Source organism: Ochlerotatus camptorhynchus, unplaced genomic scaffold (assembly GCF_037179485.1).
Source record: "Ochlerotatus camptorhynchus isolate MF236.1 unplaced genomic scaffold, CSIRO-AGI_Acam_v1.1 ptg000124l, whole genome shotgun sequence".
Taxonomy (NCBI): Eukaryota; Metazoa; Arthropoda; class Insecta; order Diptera; family Culicidae; genus Ochlerotatus; species Ochlerotatus camptorhynchus.
Window position 1 is genome coordinate 249,607 of NW_027040614.1, and position 21,361 is coordinate 270,967.

Below are 21,361 nucleotides of genomic sequence, written 5' to 3' on the forward strand. Positions count from 1 at the left end.
TTGTTAGAAAACGAAACACAGATACCTATACTTATACACAACTCTAAAGCTTTATTTCCTCTACGGATCTACACCTTAAATATGAATGTAAACACCAAAACAAAAACAAAACACGATGCAGCTACTCTCCCAGAGAATCAATCCACCTGTACTACCGACAAGGATCAAAATATTGCTCTTTAATATTAGTAAAATTCTAACTTACAAGTTAATATATTCCAAATTTTAAACACGTACACAAATTGACAACACAAACACAAATAAAAAAAAAACAAAACTTTACTTATGAAGCTAAATAAAAACAAACATTCCAGTGGCACGGCCTGCTATTGATCGATCCGAACCTCCACAAATATGGCGTCGTCCCTGATGTAGTGCTCCGATCGCAGCACCTGGTGCGGAATGTGAATGTACTGATTCTTCTCGTAGTTCTGATGCTTTCTCCGAGCCAGAATGGATCGGCTATAATCGACCGCTGCTTTAGAGCGATCCTGTGGCTGATCCCGAAGCGCTATCATCCCACTCAGTACGCACGGCCACTCCAGCAGGTTGTCGTAGTAGCCGCCTACCACGACCAGTCCCACGATCATATTGCGCCCCCGCCACGTACCGACCCCATTGAGACTGGCCTCCAGCTGTCAAACCGGAAAAAAAATATAAACAAAATATCCATCACGCATCAGGATTGAACTCACCCTCAGAGTATAGCCGAACGGTTTGTTGCTAAACATTGGACTCTTCATCATGAACTCGCTCTGCTGCGACTCTTTGAAGCGCTTATCGAACTGATCGATACGCCAAATCAGATGCCCTTGGGTGTTCTGGATCACCACCAGCTTATCCTGGTGCTGCAGGTGCACCTGCAAATCGTCCAAGCTCTGCTTCGTGTAGTAAGTTTCCCGACGGTACTTCTCCAGCGTTTTCTGCGTCTTCTCACTCGCATCTTCCGTTTCGTTGACAGTGTTCAGGACGCTCTTCAGCTCGTAGTCCAGCTTGGCTTGCTTGTCCAGCTGCTCCTGGATCACCAACCGCATCGGATCCATCTCGCCCCGCAACTCGAACATCTGCTTCTTAACCTGTTCCTGGAATATGCTGCAAGTGACCCACAGGTAAGTAAGAACTTTTGAAACTCCCCCAATGTATCAACCAAACTTACCGAATCGAGCTGTGATGATCCTCCAGAACCAAGTCCACCGTTTCCATCTTACTCTCAAGCTCCCCAATAGCTGCACTGTTTCTTCCCGTCGATCCGTTTGACTGCGCCGCTTGAATTTGCTGCGGCGGCTTCTGCGCCAGCCGCAAATTCTCCACCTCTGACTGCAAATAGTTCAGCCGACTCTCGATCATCACCATCTTCGCATCCTTCGGTTTCCCACCATCCCCATCCACCTCAACCTCCTTCTTCAGCTGCCCTTCGATCTGGTTGAACCTTGTAGTCAACTCCAGGCGCCAAGCTTCTATTCGCTCGAACTGTTTCATCAACCCATTGATATCCACCTTGCATCGTTCGACATCCACGCACCGGCTGTCCGTTTCCTCGTTGATGACCTTCTTCAACTTGTTCAGCACGTCCCCGACCTTCGCCGTCCACTCATCGCCCAGCTGCGTTCGCTTCTTCAGCTGGCCGATGTCCGTAATCAAAGCCAAGCGCTGCCGAATTTCGTCATTCAACGTTCCCCTCAGGGCGATGATTTCCTGCTCCAGCTCGAGGGTCTTCTCCTGATTGGCGGGCAGCTGTTCACCAAATCCGGCCGGACAACGGTTCAGATGGCGATCCATGTCCTTCAGGGCGACATACACTCCGCAGCCGTTCGAGCACTTCTGCAGTACCTGACCGCAGGCGGCTATGTGTGGCTGGAATTGGGCGTTGTAAAAGTCAACAGGTTAGTTTGGAAATGATATCTTATCGCTGCGGCACACGCACTCGCATGCGCGGTACTTGAAATGGAGGATTTTTCGCGGGGAAAAGCATGGCTTTTCCAAACGTTCGGTATGTGAAAGACCTTTACCTGAAATAATGTCTTTTAACTGAAAGTCAGCTAACTGGAACCAGTTTCAGTTGAATGATACGTATGTGTGTGTGTGTATTTCTTCTAACCCCCACTGGTCGGCAGTGTCATTATGGAGGAACTCTCTCTACAATGTCGCATTTATGGTCATTGTAGATAGCTTTAGTCCGGGAGTTAGAAAGTGATCCAGCAACCCATTTCAGAATGTCTGGAGAGTCACGCCCATTCCGAGGTTACTTTCACTTACAATAAGCCCCGCATGTATGCATCACTGTTATCAAATGGATATTGTTATTACATACACGCTTCCAGGTTCGAAAATATTCTTTTCAAACCTGGCACGTGTGTAGTTTATGTTTATTTTTTATTGTTAAATGTATTTGGACTGTTCTCACCATGTTTATTTGTCCTCCAATCCATGGGTTCCGTAATTTTGATTTTCTCTAAGCTATGCATCTCATTTCGTGATGCACCTTTGTCATAATACTTCCTTTAACGAACACAAATTTTCTTGCATTGCCATGGTCATCTGGGAGGTCTAGTGCTTTCCCCAGGAACAGTTCACGGCCACCAACTGCCACACGTCCAGTCTTCGACGTATCCAGCGAGGCATCTTTCATATTGCTCGCAATCTCCAACACCGGCAAGAGACCAGCAGCCGAGCACTTTTGCATGCGGAAAACTTGCAGATTCACGGCAAAGTCGGCCACCGAATCCCCACCAAAACTCGCGATGGACACATTATCAACACGCTCCCGGGCTAATTCACCAACCGGACTGATCTCTCAATAGAACTTCACGCCGAAAGTGTAGCATCCGAACTCGGAGAACCGGGCTCCCGGGAGGCAATGAAAATCTACACTGAAGCTGTATCGTATATTTTGGAGGTTAGCTTCAAGGTCAACCGAGCCACTCAAGGCAAATTCAGGCAAAACACGATATATCACTAAATTATAACTTTACGAACACTTGAAACTAAATTTCAGTACACAACAAAAATTTAACAAATTTAAAGCCAAAACGTGTTTAATTCGCTTACGAAAAATACGCAGCAAAAGAAAAAACACGTCAGCTTTCAAGTGCGGCTTACTGCGATCAATCAAGTTTCAGTTGAATTATACACGAAACGAAAATCAATTATTCTATCCATGTGTTTCACTTATACATTTTTGCCAAAACATCAGCCTTATACATTCCATAAGACAAACTACATAGGTCCTATAAGAATGCATAAAAGGTATGTGTGACGTTAAATAAATGAAAGAAGAAGAAGAAGCTCTGGACAACTGGTTTGACATATGCAATGCAAATCAGTTAGTGGATGCCGTTTGCATGATTGACCGCCCACGGTTGCTGTTTTGTTATTGTCAGATCAGCTGCAATTAGGTACACAGAGAAATAACAGGTGATGTTTGGGACTAACATTCATCACAGAGAACAGACGTCCAAGTTCGATCAGAAACTTGTGTAAAGTTAAGTGGAAACGTCGCCGTTACGTACCGCTAGCATCTCCTGATTTCCTCTATAAATTTTCCACTTTCGACCAATTTGGCGCTAGTATCGATAAATTATCTGTTGAAAATTGCCACTTGATGCTACCAGCACTTAGTGTCTAGTGTAAGTTTTGCAACGCCAGCGCCATCATGTTGTCTCATAGTGGTTTTAAGTGGGGAAGTCGCCGTTAGTGGCGCTTAAGTCAAATAGGAATCTTTAAACAAGTTTTTAGAGAAATTTTGTTCGAGCCTCAATGTCTGTTCTCTGTGCATTCATCCTCAATGTGTAAAAACTGGAGATCAAATATTTAGCAATACCAGTGCTGGCCGGGATGATACCCCTCGGTTCGTTAATCGATTCGGATATAAATTGGACATCACTAGATGAATGTGAAACGTCATTTCAAATATCTAGATAGAACAGGAATTAGGGCGTAGCAGCTTTTGTAAACAATGACAATGACAATGACTTGAATTTATAGAAATCATTAATAGAAGTCGTTGTTTACAAAAGCTGTTAGGCCCTAATTCCAGCTCTATCTAGATATAAGGGCTATTCATAAATAGTGAGAAAATTTAAAAGGGACCGGGGCTAATCACAAAATACGTCCCTTGGTAACTGAAATAAACACGAGTGCTGACCGGTTGATACCAGCGCTGGCCGTGTCCGGATGCAGGACAAATAGGGAATGGAAAGGACTGTGTTGACGTGATACTCGTTGTGAAGGAAACCGAGAAGTCCTCTGCGCTTCCACGAGAAATCACTGGGATGTTGGATCATTCCGTCATCAAATGCCTCCAATGTTAACCAAAGTCCCGGTTTCCATTTGACGTTTGTCAGCTGCTAGCTTCTGGCACTTGAGAAACTTGAATTAAGTCCTTCCTTGGCATAACACGATCGCACCGAACGATGGGACGTTGAGGGTTTGGTGGCTTGACAGCGGTTAAAGGAACGAGCTGGGGAATATTACAGGACGTAGAGCTTGTAGCTCCTGCACTCGCTGAGATCCAATGATCGTCCGTTACTGTTGATTGGCCAACATCTTGAAGTTCGGTTTTGGTGGCGATACAGAACCGGACAATCGAATCCAGGTCCATCTATGGTAGTTCTTGACCGGATCAGCACCCAAGTGTAAATACAACACTGAACGACGCCATTTCATTTAAACAGTCAATCACAGGTAATCACTGGAACTTCGAATAACGAAAAATGTGCTCCAATTACAAGACAAACTGTCACTCATAAATTATTAATTTTCCCAAACTTTCAAACACGACAGAGAAAACAAACGTCACGTCCGTACGCACGCACAGCCTACTCTCCACTCTCAGTTAGTGGATGCCGTTCGCTAAATGAAAAGTACAAATGCGAGTAAACCATGTTTCAGATAGCGAACGATGGGTGCTCACTTGTCATTACTCTTCTGTTCATTGTTCATGCCTTGTTCAGACTGGAGAGTTATAACATGTTATAACGGTTGTCAAATAATTGCAACACAGAGACCACCATCAAGATAACGCTTATAACATGTTATAACTCTGTAGTCTGAACGTACTATTAAGCTCCATCGAGGAGAATACGCGATTGAATCCAGATATTCGAGAGTGTCTATGTGGGAGTGAATTCAATCTAGCTGGCAACAGAGTTCGTTTCTTTCGTAAGGGCTATTTAATATCGCAATTATAATCAATGCCTTCTTTCGCAATTTTTTTGAGAATGAAAACTCACCCAAGTAAATCAAAACAACGATTGTGTAGAACTAGAGTCTCTCCATCTGATAGAATTGGTGGTTTATATGGATAGGCAATGAGCTACAAAAAATTTACGAAAGAAGCATTATGAATGCTCACTATTGAATATTCAGATTATTATTGGTTTGCTCCAGCGGACAACGGACATTGGCGATGCTAATAAGGGTGCCGCCTGGTCTTCTCCAGAATGATCTAGCCCCCCTCCAGAATTTTTAGAAGATTTATATAATTTTAATTATTGGAATTAGAATCACAAAAAAAAACTGGAAATGGCCTGGATCATTCTGGAGAGAGCCAGGAACCTTTGGCACCCCTTATTAGCAACGCCATTGGCAACGGAATGGTTTTTGACTGATCTCTAGAATTCTAAATCTGTGGTATCCAGTTCCGCTCTGTCAGTTTTCGTTCCACAAAAAGAACTAGAGGACGGTCCGCAGAACTAAGGAGTACTATGCCGTAAAATATTTGGAAAGTTCCTGAAGACGGTGTCATCTGAGTAGGATGAAGTGCTCGAAATAGATTCCTGTTCGGTATGCAAACCCTCTCAAAGTTGTGTTCAAATGCGAGAAGAAAAGCAGAAACTTTATCCCCTGCGTCGATCGAAGAAAACGGACGGAAAGCTCAGAATTGTTTTGCTGATGGTATGCGGGGTAATGTAAAGAAGAAAATTCTTCAAAAATATCATCAAGCGTATTTTGCATGCGCACTAGCACCATCTTTCATCCACATTCCCAAGCAATGTTTTGCAACTCGTGCATGTAATTTTTTCGCTAGTTACTTTTCCCGCGTCAGCTGTGTTGAATAAAAACAAAACAGATGGAAGTCAGTTATGTCGGTTCTACGAAATTTTCCGAAGATCTATAGAATTGATTGACTTCTGCAGAAATACGGATCCGTAGGAAAAATTCTCAGAAGCTATGTCTTTTGTTTGTGTTCAGTTCACCCACAGCCGAACTGAAGAAGAAGCAGTGTCTAGCAGTGAGCAGGAAATGTATTACTAACGCCCGCCCCTCTTGCAAAGTGAGCGAGACTGGGAGCATAATAGCAGGGGTACAACTGTGAGAGAACGCCCGCCTCTTTTGCAAAGTGAGCGAGAATGATATGATAGCATAAAAGCAAGGGTACAACTGTGAGAGGACGCAACTTTTTGTTCAACCGTCGACTGTGTCGCACCAAGCAAGTGCAAAGAAGCCCATCCAGGAAGCAGAACAGAGAGCATCTGCGGTATCGCGATTAATTTCACCGTACGGTGCACATCGAAGTAGAGGAGAGCAACAACAGCATAAAAAGGAATGTGTCCACTGCGGTGCATTCCAGTATAAATTTAGCAGTTGAAGAGAGAACATTAACATTAAAAATATGTAGAGAAGGAAAATAAATCAGTGTGAAAAGTGAACTTCTCCCGCGCTTTGCATCCGATCTCCGAACGTCCAATCCAACACTCCATATCATAACAATAAGAGTTTTAGAACTTTCAGCCTTTTTCAAGGCTCAGCGAGTTATTGCAAAGGTTGTTGCTAGCCAAGCGGGCTAGTCCAATCCAACCACGTCGTAGCTATCCGAGTAAAGCCAAGTCTAGGTGTTCGGGCCAGCTGCCCTCCTGGGAAGGAACGCGAGGGTTGCTGCTCCCACCTGGCTTGGTTCCCGAAGGGAATGCGAGTACCATCAACCGACCAGTGCAGTACAGTCCACCGTAGCTCGATCATATTTGGTCCTTCGAGCCGGATCTTCAACGTTTCGAGTATCTGGATGCGGAATGGATGGTTCGGGATCGGAGTAAGCACGGAGAAGATAGAAAGAACTGAGTGAAAGTACAAAAACTGTGAAAAACCGCTGTTAAAATTGAGAACTGAACAATATTGAGTGAATAGTGAAGTGTGAAACTGTCAACAAAAAGAACACAACAGAAGTTGTCAAAAAATGACAGTGAAGAATCAGAAGCGGAATTGAGCATGCTGATCCATATGCGAGCCAATCGCCAAGGCAATGTGACGCGCATCAAAAACATCTTGAATGAAGCTGATGTGGACCGAACTGAGCTCACACCTGCTCAAGTAAAGGTCTACATAAAGAAGGTAGAAATTTCCTACACCGAGTATCACCAATATCACCAGCAAATAATGGCGAGTGTACCACTGAACAAGCGAGGAGAACAAGACGTGAAGTTCCTGAATTTCGAAACTTTGCACGAGCAGGTGTCGACCATTCTCGAAACTTGGCTCGGGAATTTAACCTCACCTCCGCTATTTCATGAGCAACAAGCCATCCCATTGGCCGTGAATCAGCAACCCATTGTTATCCAGCAGTCCCTACCTCGTGCCATTCCCACGTTTGACGGGATATACGAGAGCTGGGAAAAGTTCAAGATAATGTTCCGGGACGCTGTGGATCGCACCAACGAAGCACCAAGGATCAAGTTATATCACCTCGAGAAGGCTCTCGTTGGTGACGCTGCAGGACTAATAGACGTCAAGACAATCAGCGATGGAAATTACGACCATGCCTGGCAACTGCTGAATGAACGGTTCGAGGATAAGCGGCGCATGATCGATATACATATCGCCGGCTTACTAGGAGTGACAAAATTGTCGAAGGAGGATTTTTCTGAGCTGAGGGCGCTGGTCGAGACTATCAGTGGTCATGTGGAGAATCTTAAATTTCTTAACCAAGAATTCACTGGAATTTCGGAACCTATCGTCGTGCACTTGATCGCCCGAGTCCTGGATACTACAACGTAGAAACTGTGGGAGTCTACAATACGAAGAGGTGAGCTTCCCACTTACGAGAATACAATCCAGTTTTTGAAGGATCGTGTCTCAGTTTTGGAGAGATGTCACAGTTTTAACGAGGAATCTAGATCACAGCGAACAACTGTAAAGCCGCCTACAGGAAAACAGGCCACTCCAAGAGCCAACGCTGCAACCACGGATCAGCAATGTAACATGTGCGGAGAAACCCATCCGATATTCAAGTGTTCGTCGTTCAACAGTCTTACTGTAAGTGGCCGACTTTCATGGATCAAGGAACAAGGTGTCTGCTTCAACTGCTTGAGGCGGGGACACAGCGTGAAGAACTGTCCATCGAAGAAGTCGTGCTCCAGATGCAACAAAAGACACCACACATTGCTTCATTTTGAGAGCCGTGCCAGTCCACCGAAGTCTTCAGAGGAAGGTAGCGAAGTGAAGTTGAATCCTGCTATTTCAGTTCATTTTCCGAACGAGGCAGCAGAATCCAGCGCGAAACCTACAAGTCAGCCGTCAGTAACTGCAGCACACTCCAAACACCCGATGAATCCAGCGAGTCAGGTGGTGTTGCTCACTGCCCTTGTCGATGTTTCTGACCAACGGCAACGCCCTCGTGTGTGCAAAGCCCTGCTAGACTGTGGATCCCAGGTGAGTTTTATCTCCCAATCATTTGTTACCACTCTTGGTATTCATGTGGAAGAAGTAGGCATTCCGATAACAGGCATAGGTGGTGTAAGGTCAACAGTTAGACAAAAATGTACCGTAAACGTCCACTCTAGATGCAATGATTTCTCCTTCGCTTTGAATTGTTTGGTTTCGCCAAAAATCACGGGTCACGTTTCGTCGGTTAAGATAAATTTGGAAAATTGGGAACTTCCTCCAGGTCTAAAACTGGCCGACCCATCCTTCCATGAGCCTAGCCAAGTTGATTTGCTTATTGGAATGGACTGGTTTTACGATCTCATGAAACCAGGGTGTTTGAAAATCAATGACAATCTCCCTAGACTTCACGATTCCCAACTGGGATGGTTGGTGGGTGGAAAGCTGTTCCTGGATTCCTCTTCCAATCTTGCGATACATGCATGCGCAGTTCGTGTGGATCCAGTGGAGGAGCTTATGCAGAAGTTTTGGGAGGTGGAAAGCGTGTCACCAGAGACTGTTCCATCATGCGAGGAGGAGCAATGTGAGGCACATTTTGCTTCAACCTATCGCCGAGATGATAGTGGCCAGGTTGCAAAGACTCATTTAAGCTAAAATAATGTTTTTCGGAATAATAAAACCAAAAGATGGTATGATGGCATGCATGTAACTTACAAGAAGAGGTTACAACGTATGCGTTGGAAACATAAAACCTGTAAATTTTGCTTTCTATGAGTCACAATCAGCGATTTGCTGATCGCTGAGTGAGTGACCCAACAAACAATTCAAAGTCACAAATAAGCATCCACATTGAATAAATGCTGTATAACAGTGTACAATGCTGAATAAAACAGGATGTCGAATTATGTGCTGAAAAAAGCTCATTGAGATCGATAGATGCGCTTTTATTCCGCCGTTTGCTCTGATATGATTAATTTCCTTATTAAAAGCTGTAAAAGTGTTAAATGTCTTCCCAATTCAACGCCAGAAGTTGCCCTTTCCTGCGATTCGTGGCCGGAGGGCATTCAGTTCCGTGAGTTCGATGATTCCCGGTCAAAGAAGGTGACCAAAATCACCCGTATTGGTCCAGCACAGTGACACCAGTTCCAGGATACTTCCTTTTCAATTACTAACGTGCTGTTGGGCGGATCTGGGACGCAACAACACAGCGCTTCGGAAGCCTCTGATCCCTCCGAACCAGTCGAGCTTTTTGTAGATCTAATCATCAGAAGTCGTCCTGGCCCTGGTTTTGGAATCGGTGACGAGGTCTTCCAGCCTGTACTTACAGGCAAGTATCGTTACGTTCCAAAACCTTCTTTCTCTGAGCCACCTTCCGCTTCCAGCAGCGAATACTTAACGCAACCATCCGATCCAACCTCGCCTTCTGAAAACGACGTAGTAAGCTCGATGTCTTCTGAACTCTGGATGAACCAATCTGCTTTGCAACCGGGACGCATCGTGGAAAGCTTTATGGAAGCCCCCGGTTCCTCTAACTCAGTCGTGCTAATTCCTGTCAGCGTTCATCATAGTCGTCCTGGCCCTGATTTTAGATGTGGATTGGGGGTCTTCCAACTTGCTAGAACAGGCGAGTACATAATTAATAGCGCAAATACGATGTCTGATGCCGATCCAAATTTCAGCACCTTGAATGCGGCCGAATCAACTCTCGTACCTCGGAGCCCGGAACGCGCCGTAGAAAGCCTCGTTGAAGCCCCTGATCCCTCCGTCTCAGTCCAGCCATTTGCTGCCGCCGCTCACCATAGTCGTTCCGGACCTGTAGTCGGATGTGGAGAGGGGGTCTTCCAACCCAGTCACTATGGCGAGTATCCGCATGGTATTGTTAATGTTCATTCGCTGCCTGATGCTTCCGTGATTTCTAGGGAGAACAGACGTTCGATTGTAAGCCGCAAGCAGGACATCGTGATTTTCTTCCAAAACGCCGGCGGAATGAATTCTGATGTTGACGACTACCGGCTTGCTGTATCGGATCGTTGCTATGATGTGATTGTCCTATGCGAGACGTGGCTCGATTCGCGAACGCTTTCCAGCCAGGTGTTCGGATCCGATTATGAGGTTTTTCGCTGCGATCGGAATCCAAACAACAGCCGAAAATCTACTGGTGGTGGCGTTCTTGTGGCTGTCCGTTCCGGATTGGAGGCGAGAGCAATCGAAAATGAATCGTGGAACAGTGTGGAACAGGTTTGGACAGCCATTAAACTGGGCGATCGCACATTATTTTTGTGCGCATTGTATATGCCACCAGATCGAGTTCGTGATCTTGAACTCATCGAGACTCACTGTCAATCAGTCTTCACAGTAATGGAAAGAGCGACTCCAATTGATGAGCTATTCATTTTTGGGGACTTTAACCTAGCAGGCGTTTCGTGGAGACCATCCCATAGCGGCTTCCTCTATCCAGATCCAGAACGTTCTGTATTTCATGCAGGAGCTATCGGCCTTCTCGATAACTATAGCGTAGCAACGCTTTCTCAAATTAACTACGTAGTCAACGAGAACAACCGTAGTTTGGACCTCTGCTTCGTGAGCACTCAGGACAATGCTCCGTTCATTTCCACAGCACCTTGTCCACTAGTTAAGCTTGTTCCGCACCACCCTCCTCTGATTATCACTGTTGAGGACAATCTCGTTCGTGATTTCGATAGTCTTCCTGCTGCGGTTTCTTATGACTTTCGAAAGGCCGACCATCGAAGCATTGTAGATGTGTTGTCAAACATGGACTGGGAGAACATTCTCGATCATGACGACGTTGAGGCCGCTGCGCAAACTTTTTCTCATGTCTTGGCATATGTCATTGACAGACACGTCCCGAAAAGAATTCAACGCAAAGACTCTCACCCTGCCTGGCAGACGATTGAGCTGCGTAGGTTGAAGTCGATCAAGAGAGCAGCATTGAGAAGATTTACGAAGTATCGCACGCTTCCTCTGAAACATCACTACGTGAGGCTTAATCACGAGTATCCGCGAGCCAGTCGTCGATGCTTTCTGCGATTTCAACGAGGTATTCAGCGTAACCTTAAACTTCACCCGAAATCCTTCTGGAACTACGTGAACGAGCAACGCAGAGAATCTGGCCTCCCATCGTCAATGGAATTGAACAGTGAAGTCGCTTCCACTCCGCAGGATATTTGTCGCCTTTTTTCTGTCAATTTTGCCAGTGTGTTCACTGATGAGAGATTAAGTGACGACCATGTTTCCCTCGCAGCCAGGAACATCCCACTAAATGGTCAAACGCTGAGTGCAATTGATGTCAACGTTGAGATGATTTCTAACGCTGCAACGCAGCTCAAATCGTCCTTCAACCCTGGACCCCATGGAGTTCCGTCCGTGTTTTTGAAGAAACATATTGCTTGCTTGTTAACTCCACTTCACCGTCTATTCCGGATGTCTCTCTCCAGTGGTATATTTCCATCCTTCTGGAAATGTGCACACATGTTTCCTGTCCACAAAAAGGGAAGCAAACGAGCCGTGGATAACTATCGTGGAATTACATCGCTGAGTGCAGTTTCGAAACTATTCGAGCTTGTTATTATGGAACCGTTGCTCTCTCACAGCAAGCAGTATCTGAGTGCTGATCAACACGGGTTTACTATACTCGCTATATTCATAGTCTGGCGAATAGAATTTCGATCTATCAAAAAGCGGAACCAATTCAATATATTTTAGGCCATGAATTGAAAAAGTACTATCAACTTTTATAAACAAAACGTTGATTTTTCTTTCCTTGCCAATCGAACGCAAATTACCGGCATCATCGGATAGAGGAAACTTTCCCCAACCCAAAGATGGTATTAGTTTGCGTAGGCGAGCCTTGAGGCACGAGAAAAGGGTTTCCGAAGTTTTATTCGCAATAGCTGATGTGCTCTTTTCTGTTGTTGGTCGTGATTTGCTCGATTGGTTCCGCTATTTGACAGCTCAATTGGTTCCCGAGATTCTATCCGCCAGACTATGAATATAGCGACTATAGGGTTTACTGGCGGTCGCTCTACAACCACCAATCTGCTATGCCTCACATCCTACATTACCGATAGTATGACTGAACGGGTACAGACGGACGTTATATATACCGATCTATCCGCGGCATTCGATAAGTTGAATCATGACATTGCGATTGCTAAACTTGACAGTCTTGGGGTGAGCGGTAATCTCTTGAGTTGGTTCCGTTCGTATCTTACTGGTCGCCAACTTATGGTTGCTTTAGGAGATTGCAAATCAGCTAGCTTCTTTGCCACATCAGGTATACCGTAGGGAAGCCATCTGGGACCGTTGATTTTTCTACTCTACTTCAACGACGTGAACCTGGTTATCGAAGGACCTCCATTAGCATATGCAGACGACCTCAAAATATTTTTACGAATTTGCTCGATCGCTGACTGCCACAATCTTCAACATCAGCTTAATGTCTTCGCCAGTTGGTGTACTTTAAATCGAATGGTAGTGAACCCAGCAAAGTGCTCTGCCATAACGTTCTCACGAAAAAAGCAACCGATTGTATTCAGCTATGACCTGCTTGGAACGACACTCGAACGCGTGAATCAGGTGAAAGACCTGGGTGTGGTGTTGGATTCACAGCTAACATTCAGGCAACACATTTCTTATGTCATCAATAAGTCGTCTAGGACTTTAGGATTCATCTTCAGGATAGCTAAGAATTTCACCGATGTCTACTGCTTAAAATCTCTTTACTGCTCCCTCGTACGATCGACGCTTGAGTATTGTTCTGCGGTTTGGAATCCGAATTACAACAATGGTACCGAGAGAATCGAATCTGTTCAACGTCGCTTTCTTCGTTTTGCGCTTCGTAGACTGCCCTGGAGAGATCCGCTTCGGCTGCCCAGCTACGAGAGTCGCTGCCAACTGATAAACCTTGAACCTCTCCGGATTAGAAGGGACACCAACAGAGCTTTGATTATCGCCGACACTCTACAGGGACGAATAGATTGTGAGGCTATCCTAAGGCAAATTGACCTAAACGTGCAACCCCGACCACTCCGTAACAACCTCATGCTGAGACTGCCACTGCGTCGCACGAACTACGGGGCATATGGTGCGATTTGCGGACTACAGCGTGTGTTCAATAGAGTCGCATCTGTATTCGACTTTCACCTCACACGTGATGCGCTTCGTCGGAGATTCTCATCTGTTTTCGCCGGCCGCAGTGACTGACAGAGAAAATTAGCGTACTTCCATTTATGTTTTTTTACATTCTGACCATGTTGCTTTGTTTTTCTTTCTGTGATTATTTGACATGTAATTTTACAATTATTATTATGATTAGTATTATTAACATCATTTGGGCTACAGCCAGCCTGTTGATGTATGGCAACAATAAAAAATAAGAAGTTCGATCTAATAACAAACTGAATAAGAGTAATTTGTACATACATTGACACTTTAATTCGACTGTTTTCAATTGATTTAATAACATGCTTTATTAGACGTCTAATAAATGTTCTCCAGCTCCTTTATTAGATTTCATTGCATTACTTTACAATATTGCTGAATAAAGGTGAATACAGTCAGCATAATAGCATAGAGGTAACTCATAGTGTTGATAATAGCTCTTATACCACTATGCTTCCATGTTGTAATCACATGATTTGTAAATGTTTTATAAACGACGTATTAGATTCATTATTCGATAACACTGATTCAGTCTTACAACAAGGCGAAATCAGTAGAGTAGTGGTTACCGTTTCCGCTTTCCAATTAGAAGGTCGTGAGTTCAATCCCAAGCTCAACCCTTTTTTTTATTTGGGTAGAACATAATTAATTTAAATAGTAATCATCGATCACATGACTCACGATAATGAATGCATTGATCTAGTTTAAAATATAATCGAGCATCCTTTCTTTCGACTTGGAGATGTGAAGAGGCAACATTGGTCGCATTTAAAACAACAATGAATGAATTAATCATTCCCACAGGGCCTTGAAGGAGCTAGAGTTGCGATCGGGAGTGCTGATAGGTATTTACTTTCATGCAAGCTTTTATAGATTATTGAGTTGCCCATATGATGAATTCTAGGATAGCTCAGATGACAAGGCAAGCGGCTGGTGATCGGAAGGTACATGGTTCGAATCCCATACAACGGCATGTATAAGTATTTAATAAATTTTCTAATATCTGTGTGGTGCGAGCCACGTCAGAAATATTGAAATACATACAATACACTTAAGAAACACACACACCCTTCCCTTGTCCCTGTCCCCTGTCCTCTTATTTTCGGGTTAATTTTCCCACAGTTGAATAATCGTTTAATAAATGTATAATAATGTCTAATTAAACGTTACTTCACATGAGAATCAAGTGTATACAGAGCATCACTTTGTTTAAGGAAGTATTAAGGAAGCAGTGATGTCTAATAAACGCTGAATAATCAAAAATTTTATCGTATAAACTCTGTTACAACTCATATAAGTCGAATAAAAGCTTCTCGACATACCTTATACAACCCCAGTAGTTCAATGTTGTGGTTGAATAAATTCTCCAGATTTGTGTGAACAAAGCCTGAACAAGAAGTTATTATTAAAAATAGTACAAGTACTATTAAGCATGCAGTTGAATAAAATGGCCAAGAAGTAGTTTCTTCTATAGACGATTGTTTGTTGGGGAGTGAGTGAGTGAGTGAGTTTGTGAAAAATCGCTGATTGTGACTCTCATGAAGTGAAATAAACAGGTTTAATATGTCAAACACATTCTTTGCAACCTCTTCTTGTATCCTACCAATTAAAAATTTGATCATGGCATCTAATTATTTCTTAATTTAGAAAAACATTGTTTTAGCTGAAATGAGTCTTTGCAACCTTGGATAGTGGTCGTTATATCGTACAACTTCCATTAAAGGACATCGCTTCGCAGCTATCAAATTCTCGTTCCATGGCCCTGTGAAGATTTTACATGCTCGAATCAAAGTTACAACACCATCCAGATTTGAAAGCCCAGTATGATGCCTTCCTGGACGAATACGAGGAGCTCGGACACTGTCGGGAGGTGAAGGAATGCGATGACCCACCTGGATTGCAGACGTGGTACCTTCCCCACCACGCAGTTCTGCTCCCTTCGAACACGACGACAAAATGCCGAGTCGTTTTTGATGCGTCGGCAAAGGTCTCCGGGTTGTCCCTAAACGACGTCATGATGACAGGATCCACCGTACAGAGCGATTTGCTGTCAATAATTCTCCGTTTTCGAAAGTTCCGATACGTTTTGAGTGCAGATGTAGCAAAAATGTTTCGTCAGATCTTGATGGACCTCATCTTCACTGAATTTCAGCGTATTTTTTGGCGGAAGTCCCCTCAGGACCCATTGCGTGTTCTTGAGCTAACGACAGTGACACATGGTACGACGGCGGCCCCCTTCTTGGCAACGCGGGCCCTTCTTCAATTAGCACGGGATGAACGAGACAAGTTCCCTCTCGCCTCAGTAATAGTAGAAAAGAACTTCTACATAGACGATGCACTTTTTGGTTCCCACGACTTTCAAGAGGTGTGTGAACTTCGAGACCAGTTGAAAGCTTTACTGCAGTCCGGTGGAATGCATCTCCATAAGTGGTCATCCAACGATGAAAGGCTTCTGTCCTCCATTCCTAGTGAAGACAAAGATCAATATGTTTCAATAGGCGATAGTGGAATCAACGAGGTCATCAAGACATTGGGATTGATGTGGAATCCATCAACTGACGAATTTTTGTTTCGATCACAGTCTCCAAATAGAATCTCCAGACCCACAAAGAGACAAGTTTTGTCTGAAATCGCCAAGATTTTTGATCCCCTCGGTCTCATTTCTCCGGTGGTGGTAGTAGCTAAAATCCTAATGCAAAATGTGTGGATCAGCAAGCTGAAATGGGACAATCCGTTGGACGAGATCCTCATGGAACAGTGGGAGAACTTTTTGACATCGTTGCCGACTTCTGAGCAAATTCGCATCCCACGTCAAGTGCTATCAAGCGGAGCGGTCTACTACGAGCTACATGGGTTTGCGGATGCCTCGCAAAAGGCCTACGGTGCTTGCGTGTATGTCAGGTCAATCTTGTCAAATGGCAGAGCATCAATGAGATTGGTCAGTGCGAAGTCTAAAATTGCACCTATCACGCCATTGACTATTACGAGAAAGGAGTTACTTGCAGCTCTTCTTCTAACGAGACTAGTTACTAAGGTTGAAGAAGCTTTAGAGATGAACTTCAAGTCAACAATCCTCTGGTCCGATAGTCAGGTTGTACTGGCATGGTTACGCAGACCACTTACCAGCCTACAGGTATTTGTTCAGCACAGAGTTGCCAAGATTACGTCCAACAGCCATTTTGTTTGGAAATACGTTCGCACTGACCAGAATCCAGCGGATACTGTGTCACGAGGACAATCTGCCAAGGAGTAAGCTGGAAACAATGTTTGGTGGAATGGACCACACTTTTTACGCACCGTCGACTACATGGAAGAGAAGATAGCTACACTGAATGAGTGCGAAATTCCTGAGCTAAGAAATCAATTGTCCGCATTACCGGTGATGAACTACGACGAGTTTCCATTGTTGACGAAGTTTAATTCATTTAGAAAGTCTCAACGAATCGTGGCATACCTGTTACGCTTCATAACAAACGCTAGAAAGAAGAAGGAAGATCGGCTGCTATCTCCGCACCTCACCATATCGGAGCTTCGGACGGCATCGAATTTGATCGTAGGAGCTGTTCAGCACCAGGAGTTTGCCAAAGAAATCGAGTGTATTAGGTCGGGAGAATCCAATCATCGTCTAAACAACTTGAGGCCGTTTCTAGACAATGATTTGCTGAGGGTGGGCGGTCGAATCAGCCAGTCCCAACTACCATTTGAAGTGAAACATCAGCTGATATTACCTGACAAAAGTCCCGTAGTTCGTGGTTTAATTGCTGATATCCACCGAGAAAGCCTACATGCCGGATGCAGTAGCGTTCAATATGCTATGAGACAACAGTTCTGGTTGATTAATGCGAGATCTACAATCAGAAAGGTGTTACGAGGCTGTGTCACTTGCTTTAGGGCAAAACCTACTACAATTGATCAACAGATGGGAGATTTACCGTTCTACCGCATTTCCCCGGCCAAAGCCTTCGAGAGAGTCGGACTTGATTTTGCGGGCCCGATTTATGTCAAGCAGTCAGTGCGGAAGGCTACTCCAGTGAAGGTAACGAAGGCCATACATTTGGAAGCTGTGGAAGATTTGTCTGCTGATTCGTTTCTGGCTGCATTTCAGCGCTTTGTGTCCAGACGAGGATTTCCGGAAAAAGTGTTCAGCGATAATGGAACGAATTTCATCGGAGCCAGGTCTGCGCTGCGGGATCTGTATCGACTCTTCAAGGAGGAAACTACCCAAAATAAGATTTTTTAGTATTGTCAAGCAAAGCAGATCGACTGGAATACGATCCCACCAAATGCACCACATTTCGGTGGTCTTTGGGAGGCTGGAGTAAAGAGCGTGAAGGCAGTGCTGAAGAAGGTTTACCAAACTCCATCAATCCATGGTGAAGTATTGAACATCAATAACTGGTAAAAATTGATAGAATATTACAGTCATCAACATGATTTGTTCTCGAATTCTGTGTACATCGTACAACGTAATATTAGGAACGGAATTACTAATGTGCAGCAGTTTTGATGTACTATTCAACAACTTTTTTTTTCTGTATTTGTCAGACGTGGTATGTGTCTCCAGTGGATGCCTTGACCACTTATCATTTTCAAGAGCTGACATCTACTAACTAGACGTGAAAAATAACTGGCATCACTGATAAGTTCGAAATGTGGTGGCTTGCTCAATGCTTCAGTGGCGCCACCATGACAAATGCAAGCACATTCCCAACTAAAAGATTATTTGCGATGAATGTGATTGTGAGAGTTATGTCTGTTTGTTTGTGGTAAGGGTAATGCCATAGGTAGCTCTAAGACCAGAAGGTCCCTAATAAATGTGCTCAACTTTTTGGCTCAGCTGTTGTGCTATCTTCGGTCCCAAGCTAATCGATTCACACCTCGAAACATAGGAAAATCAACTAACCCCTTATTTTATCTGTCAAACTTTCATAGCGAATCAAAACAAACATAGTGTAGTACCAAGGGGTTGGTCACTCTACACAGTGTGCCAAAATCAAACTTGGGCACCCCCGGGCGTCGTCATTGACGCTGTTTGGCACCCATGGTTACAATTTTTATGATCTTTAAAGTTACTGGCAACACTGAACTTTTTCTGCGCCAGTGTGCATGTGTCAAAATTTGTTATTGATGTTGCCACAATATAATCAAATTATTTTCAAAACAACCGTGAATCTTCACCAAGTCTCGCCATGGATTCTCAAAATCGTTACACCCGTGACGGCAGTCGCATCCACATTTCCTCCCAGACGAAGAACAGATGACAGCGGTATCTTGACCTGACCGAGGTTTTTGGCCATGGCTACACGAACTAGCGATGCAGCTCTCACGGCTGCGGCTGCTTCCAATTCTGCTGCTGGTCTGTCTTTTTTTTAATGAATTTTAGAGGAGACGGACCAGCAGAAGGAACAGCAGCAGCAGCAACTAAAGCAGAAGCAGTATAGGAAGCAGACGCAGCCGTGGGAGCTGAATCGCTTATTCGTGTAGCTGTGGCCGACGCTGGAAATCTCGGGCCGGTCACGACAAGCCGTGCTTGAGTTTTAATCGGAAAGTCAACCAAACAAAAACTATACCATCCGACCATTCGAACTGCTCGAATACATTCATCGCCACCGCTACTACACCACCAGCACTTCATGATGGCGTTCACTCGACCAATCAGGAGGAGGAAATTTCCGATATCAGCGGGAACATTCACACTTGCGACGGGCGGCAGTCCTTGGGGGTGAATGCAGTCAGCAGCAGATCCTCGGACGGCATACGGGTGGGGTATTGAAGAAGTGGAGAATGTGATTTTTGCTGGCCTGGGAAGTGATTGTTCTTGGAGGCGTTGTAGACCTTGAAGCTGATCGAATTGTGCGTAGGGTGTACGTTCGACTGGTTCGACTGCGATGGCGTTCCCATCTAGATCATGGCGGCACCCTCTTTGGTCTTCAGGAACTTTATTCTGACAACATTTCCATACAGGAAGGACAGATTGAACAGCTTATCTGTTGGCTGTGTTGTTATCGAGACTGTAGACCATCATCACTGCGCCCTGTTGCTGTGCGGGTTGAATGAAGTTGACTGGTCCGTTTCGGATCAGCGGTCCGTCCTTCATCAGTCCGACGTGTGTTCCAGCCGGTGTTGGTTTCCAGTTCTCCGACGGATGATACTCGGGCGGTGACAAATTCGGTGCAAATCCTCCGCCGGCTCCCAGAAGGACTGGTTGACTAATGATTGACGCTCGTTGTGCGGGGTCGGCCTACCGCCGAAGATGGATGTTTTTGAAAACATTGAAAATCAAAACAAAAACAAGAGCTGTTAAAATACCGGGTTGCCAAACAAGGCATTATTCACAAGCAAACAAAAGTCAGTTCAATTACTTCTTCTACTTCATGGCACTGCCGATACAGCTGCGGCACACTGAGGTACACTGAGAAAAATTTTGGCGCAAATTAAGTGTGTAGAGTGACCACCCCTTGTGTAGTACTAGAATTTCTACTAGAATGGGGTACGTTAATAGATTCGCTTGGGACCAATAGGCTAGTCAAGTAGTGAGTCAATTTAAAATCGTTCGTTTCCACCGGTTGGTATTATCGTTAAATGATTTATTAAGAAGTTTGGTATACACATTATGAAAATATCTATAAAAATCGACTTTAGTGCACTCGATGGGCAATTTTGGTTTTGTGAGCGTTCCGTAGACCATGATTTAAGCTTGAAGAATCCTATAAAACTCATACAAAGCTTGCAGTGTTACTTGGGATGTTTGGTTCCGGGCTCCCATAAAGGTAAATACTGTAATGATTGAACTTCATCGAAATTAAATAATACAATGTGTGTTGCGTGCTGTGGCCTTTCATTTAAGGTGAATCACGTGGATTTTTCAGATATATGGCAGTAACATCACCATTGACGTTAACTGCCAGTCAGATAGTTGCGACAACTCTGTTCGATTAATGGCTCAGATTTGACAGGAATGGGCTTTAAATCACTCTCCTATTGTCCCAGTTTCTATTGAATAATCACCTTTTTTACTTGAAACGAGTATTTTCACATAAATCACAGTAACCGAACGCCGTTTGGTCACGCACCGTTTTCGGCATCGCCACCGTTATCGCACCTGTTTGCTTTGACCTAAGCGTAGTTAGTTGCACATTATCAGCTCAAATTCCACCGTAACCGCGTGAGTAATGTTTACCTTTTTTCGTAGCGCAACTATCAAAACACACACACACACCCACAACCACTGATAACACGTTAGTCGTCGCCGTCGCCATTGATATAGAACACAGTCATAATTTTCACTTTCGTTTCGCAACCCACATAGGCTACAAAATTGCACGAATCCGATAAAACTTACCTCGATTTCATTGTTTTCGAACCACTCGTTGCAGTAATAGCACGACGCTTTGTTAAACTTGACCGTTGTCGATTTGGCTGACATTTGTATGGGTTTAAAAAAGGAAAAAACGAAAAACAATATCCACCACGATAGGTGGGTGAGAACTTGCCCTGCTTAAATAAGTCGAGCTTCTGCAGAGTAGCAGAAGCAACAGCAGTAGGCGGTGTCGTTTGGCCGTCTTATCATCATTTGCGCGGC

The 21,361-nt window shown here is 44.4% G+C and overlaps 1 protein-coding gene across 1 annotated transcript; it reads right to left on the reverse strand.

Moving 5' to 3' along the window:
• Window positions 1–28: 28 nt before the first annotated feature.
• LOC135699984 (TNF receptor-associated factor 5-like) lies at window positions 29–21,235 on the reverse strand. The gene is made up of 4 exons (XM_065220328.1): window positions 21,122–21,235; window positions 1,157–1,854; window positions 696–1,092; window positions 29–635 (listed from the first exon to the last, which is right to left on the reverse strand). The coding sequence occupies exons 1-4, from the start codon at window positions 21,203–21,205 to the stop codon at window positions 327–329; spliced, it is 1,488 nt and encodes a 495-aa protein (XP_065076400.1). The 5' UTR covers window positions 21,206–21,235; the 3' UTR covers window positions 29–326.
• Between the last annotated feature and the right edge of the window lie 126 nt (window positions 21,236–21,361).

What these genes read in the sequence shown, in the direction of transcription:
- LOC135699984 (XM_065220328.1), bottom strand. Translation starts at nt 21,205, where the DNA reads ATGTCAGCCAAATCGACAACGGTCAAGTTTAACAAAGCGTCGTGCTAT. An exon ending in TCGAAAACAATGAAATCGAG is followed by an intron (nt 1,855 to 21,121) that starts GTAAGTTTTATC and finishes GCCCAATTCCAG; the next exon opens with CCACACATAGCCGCCTGCGG. An exon ending in GATCATCACAGCTCGATTCG is followed by an intron (nt 1,093 to 1,156) that starts GTAAGTTTGGTT and finishes GGTCACTTGCAG; the next exon opens with CATATTCCAGGAACAGGTTA.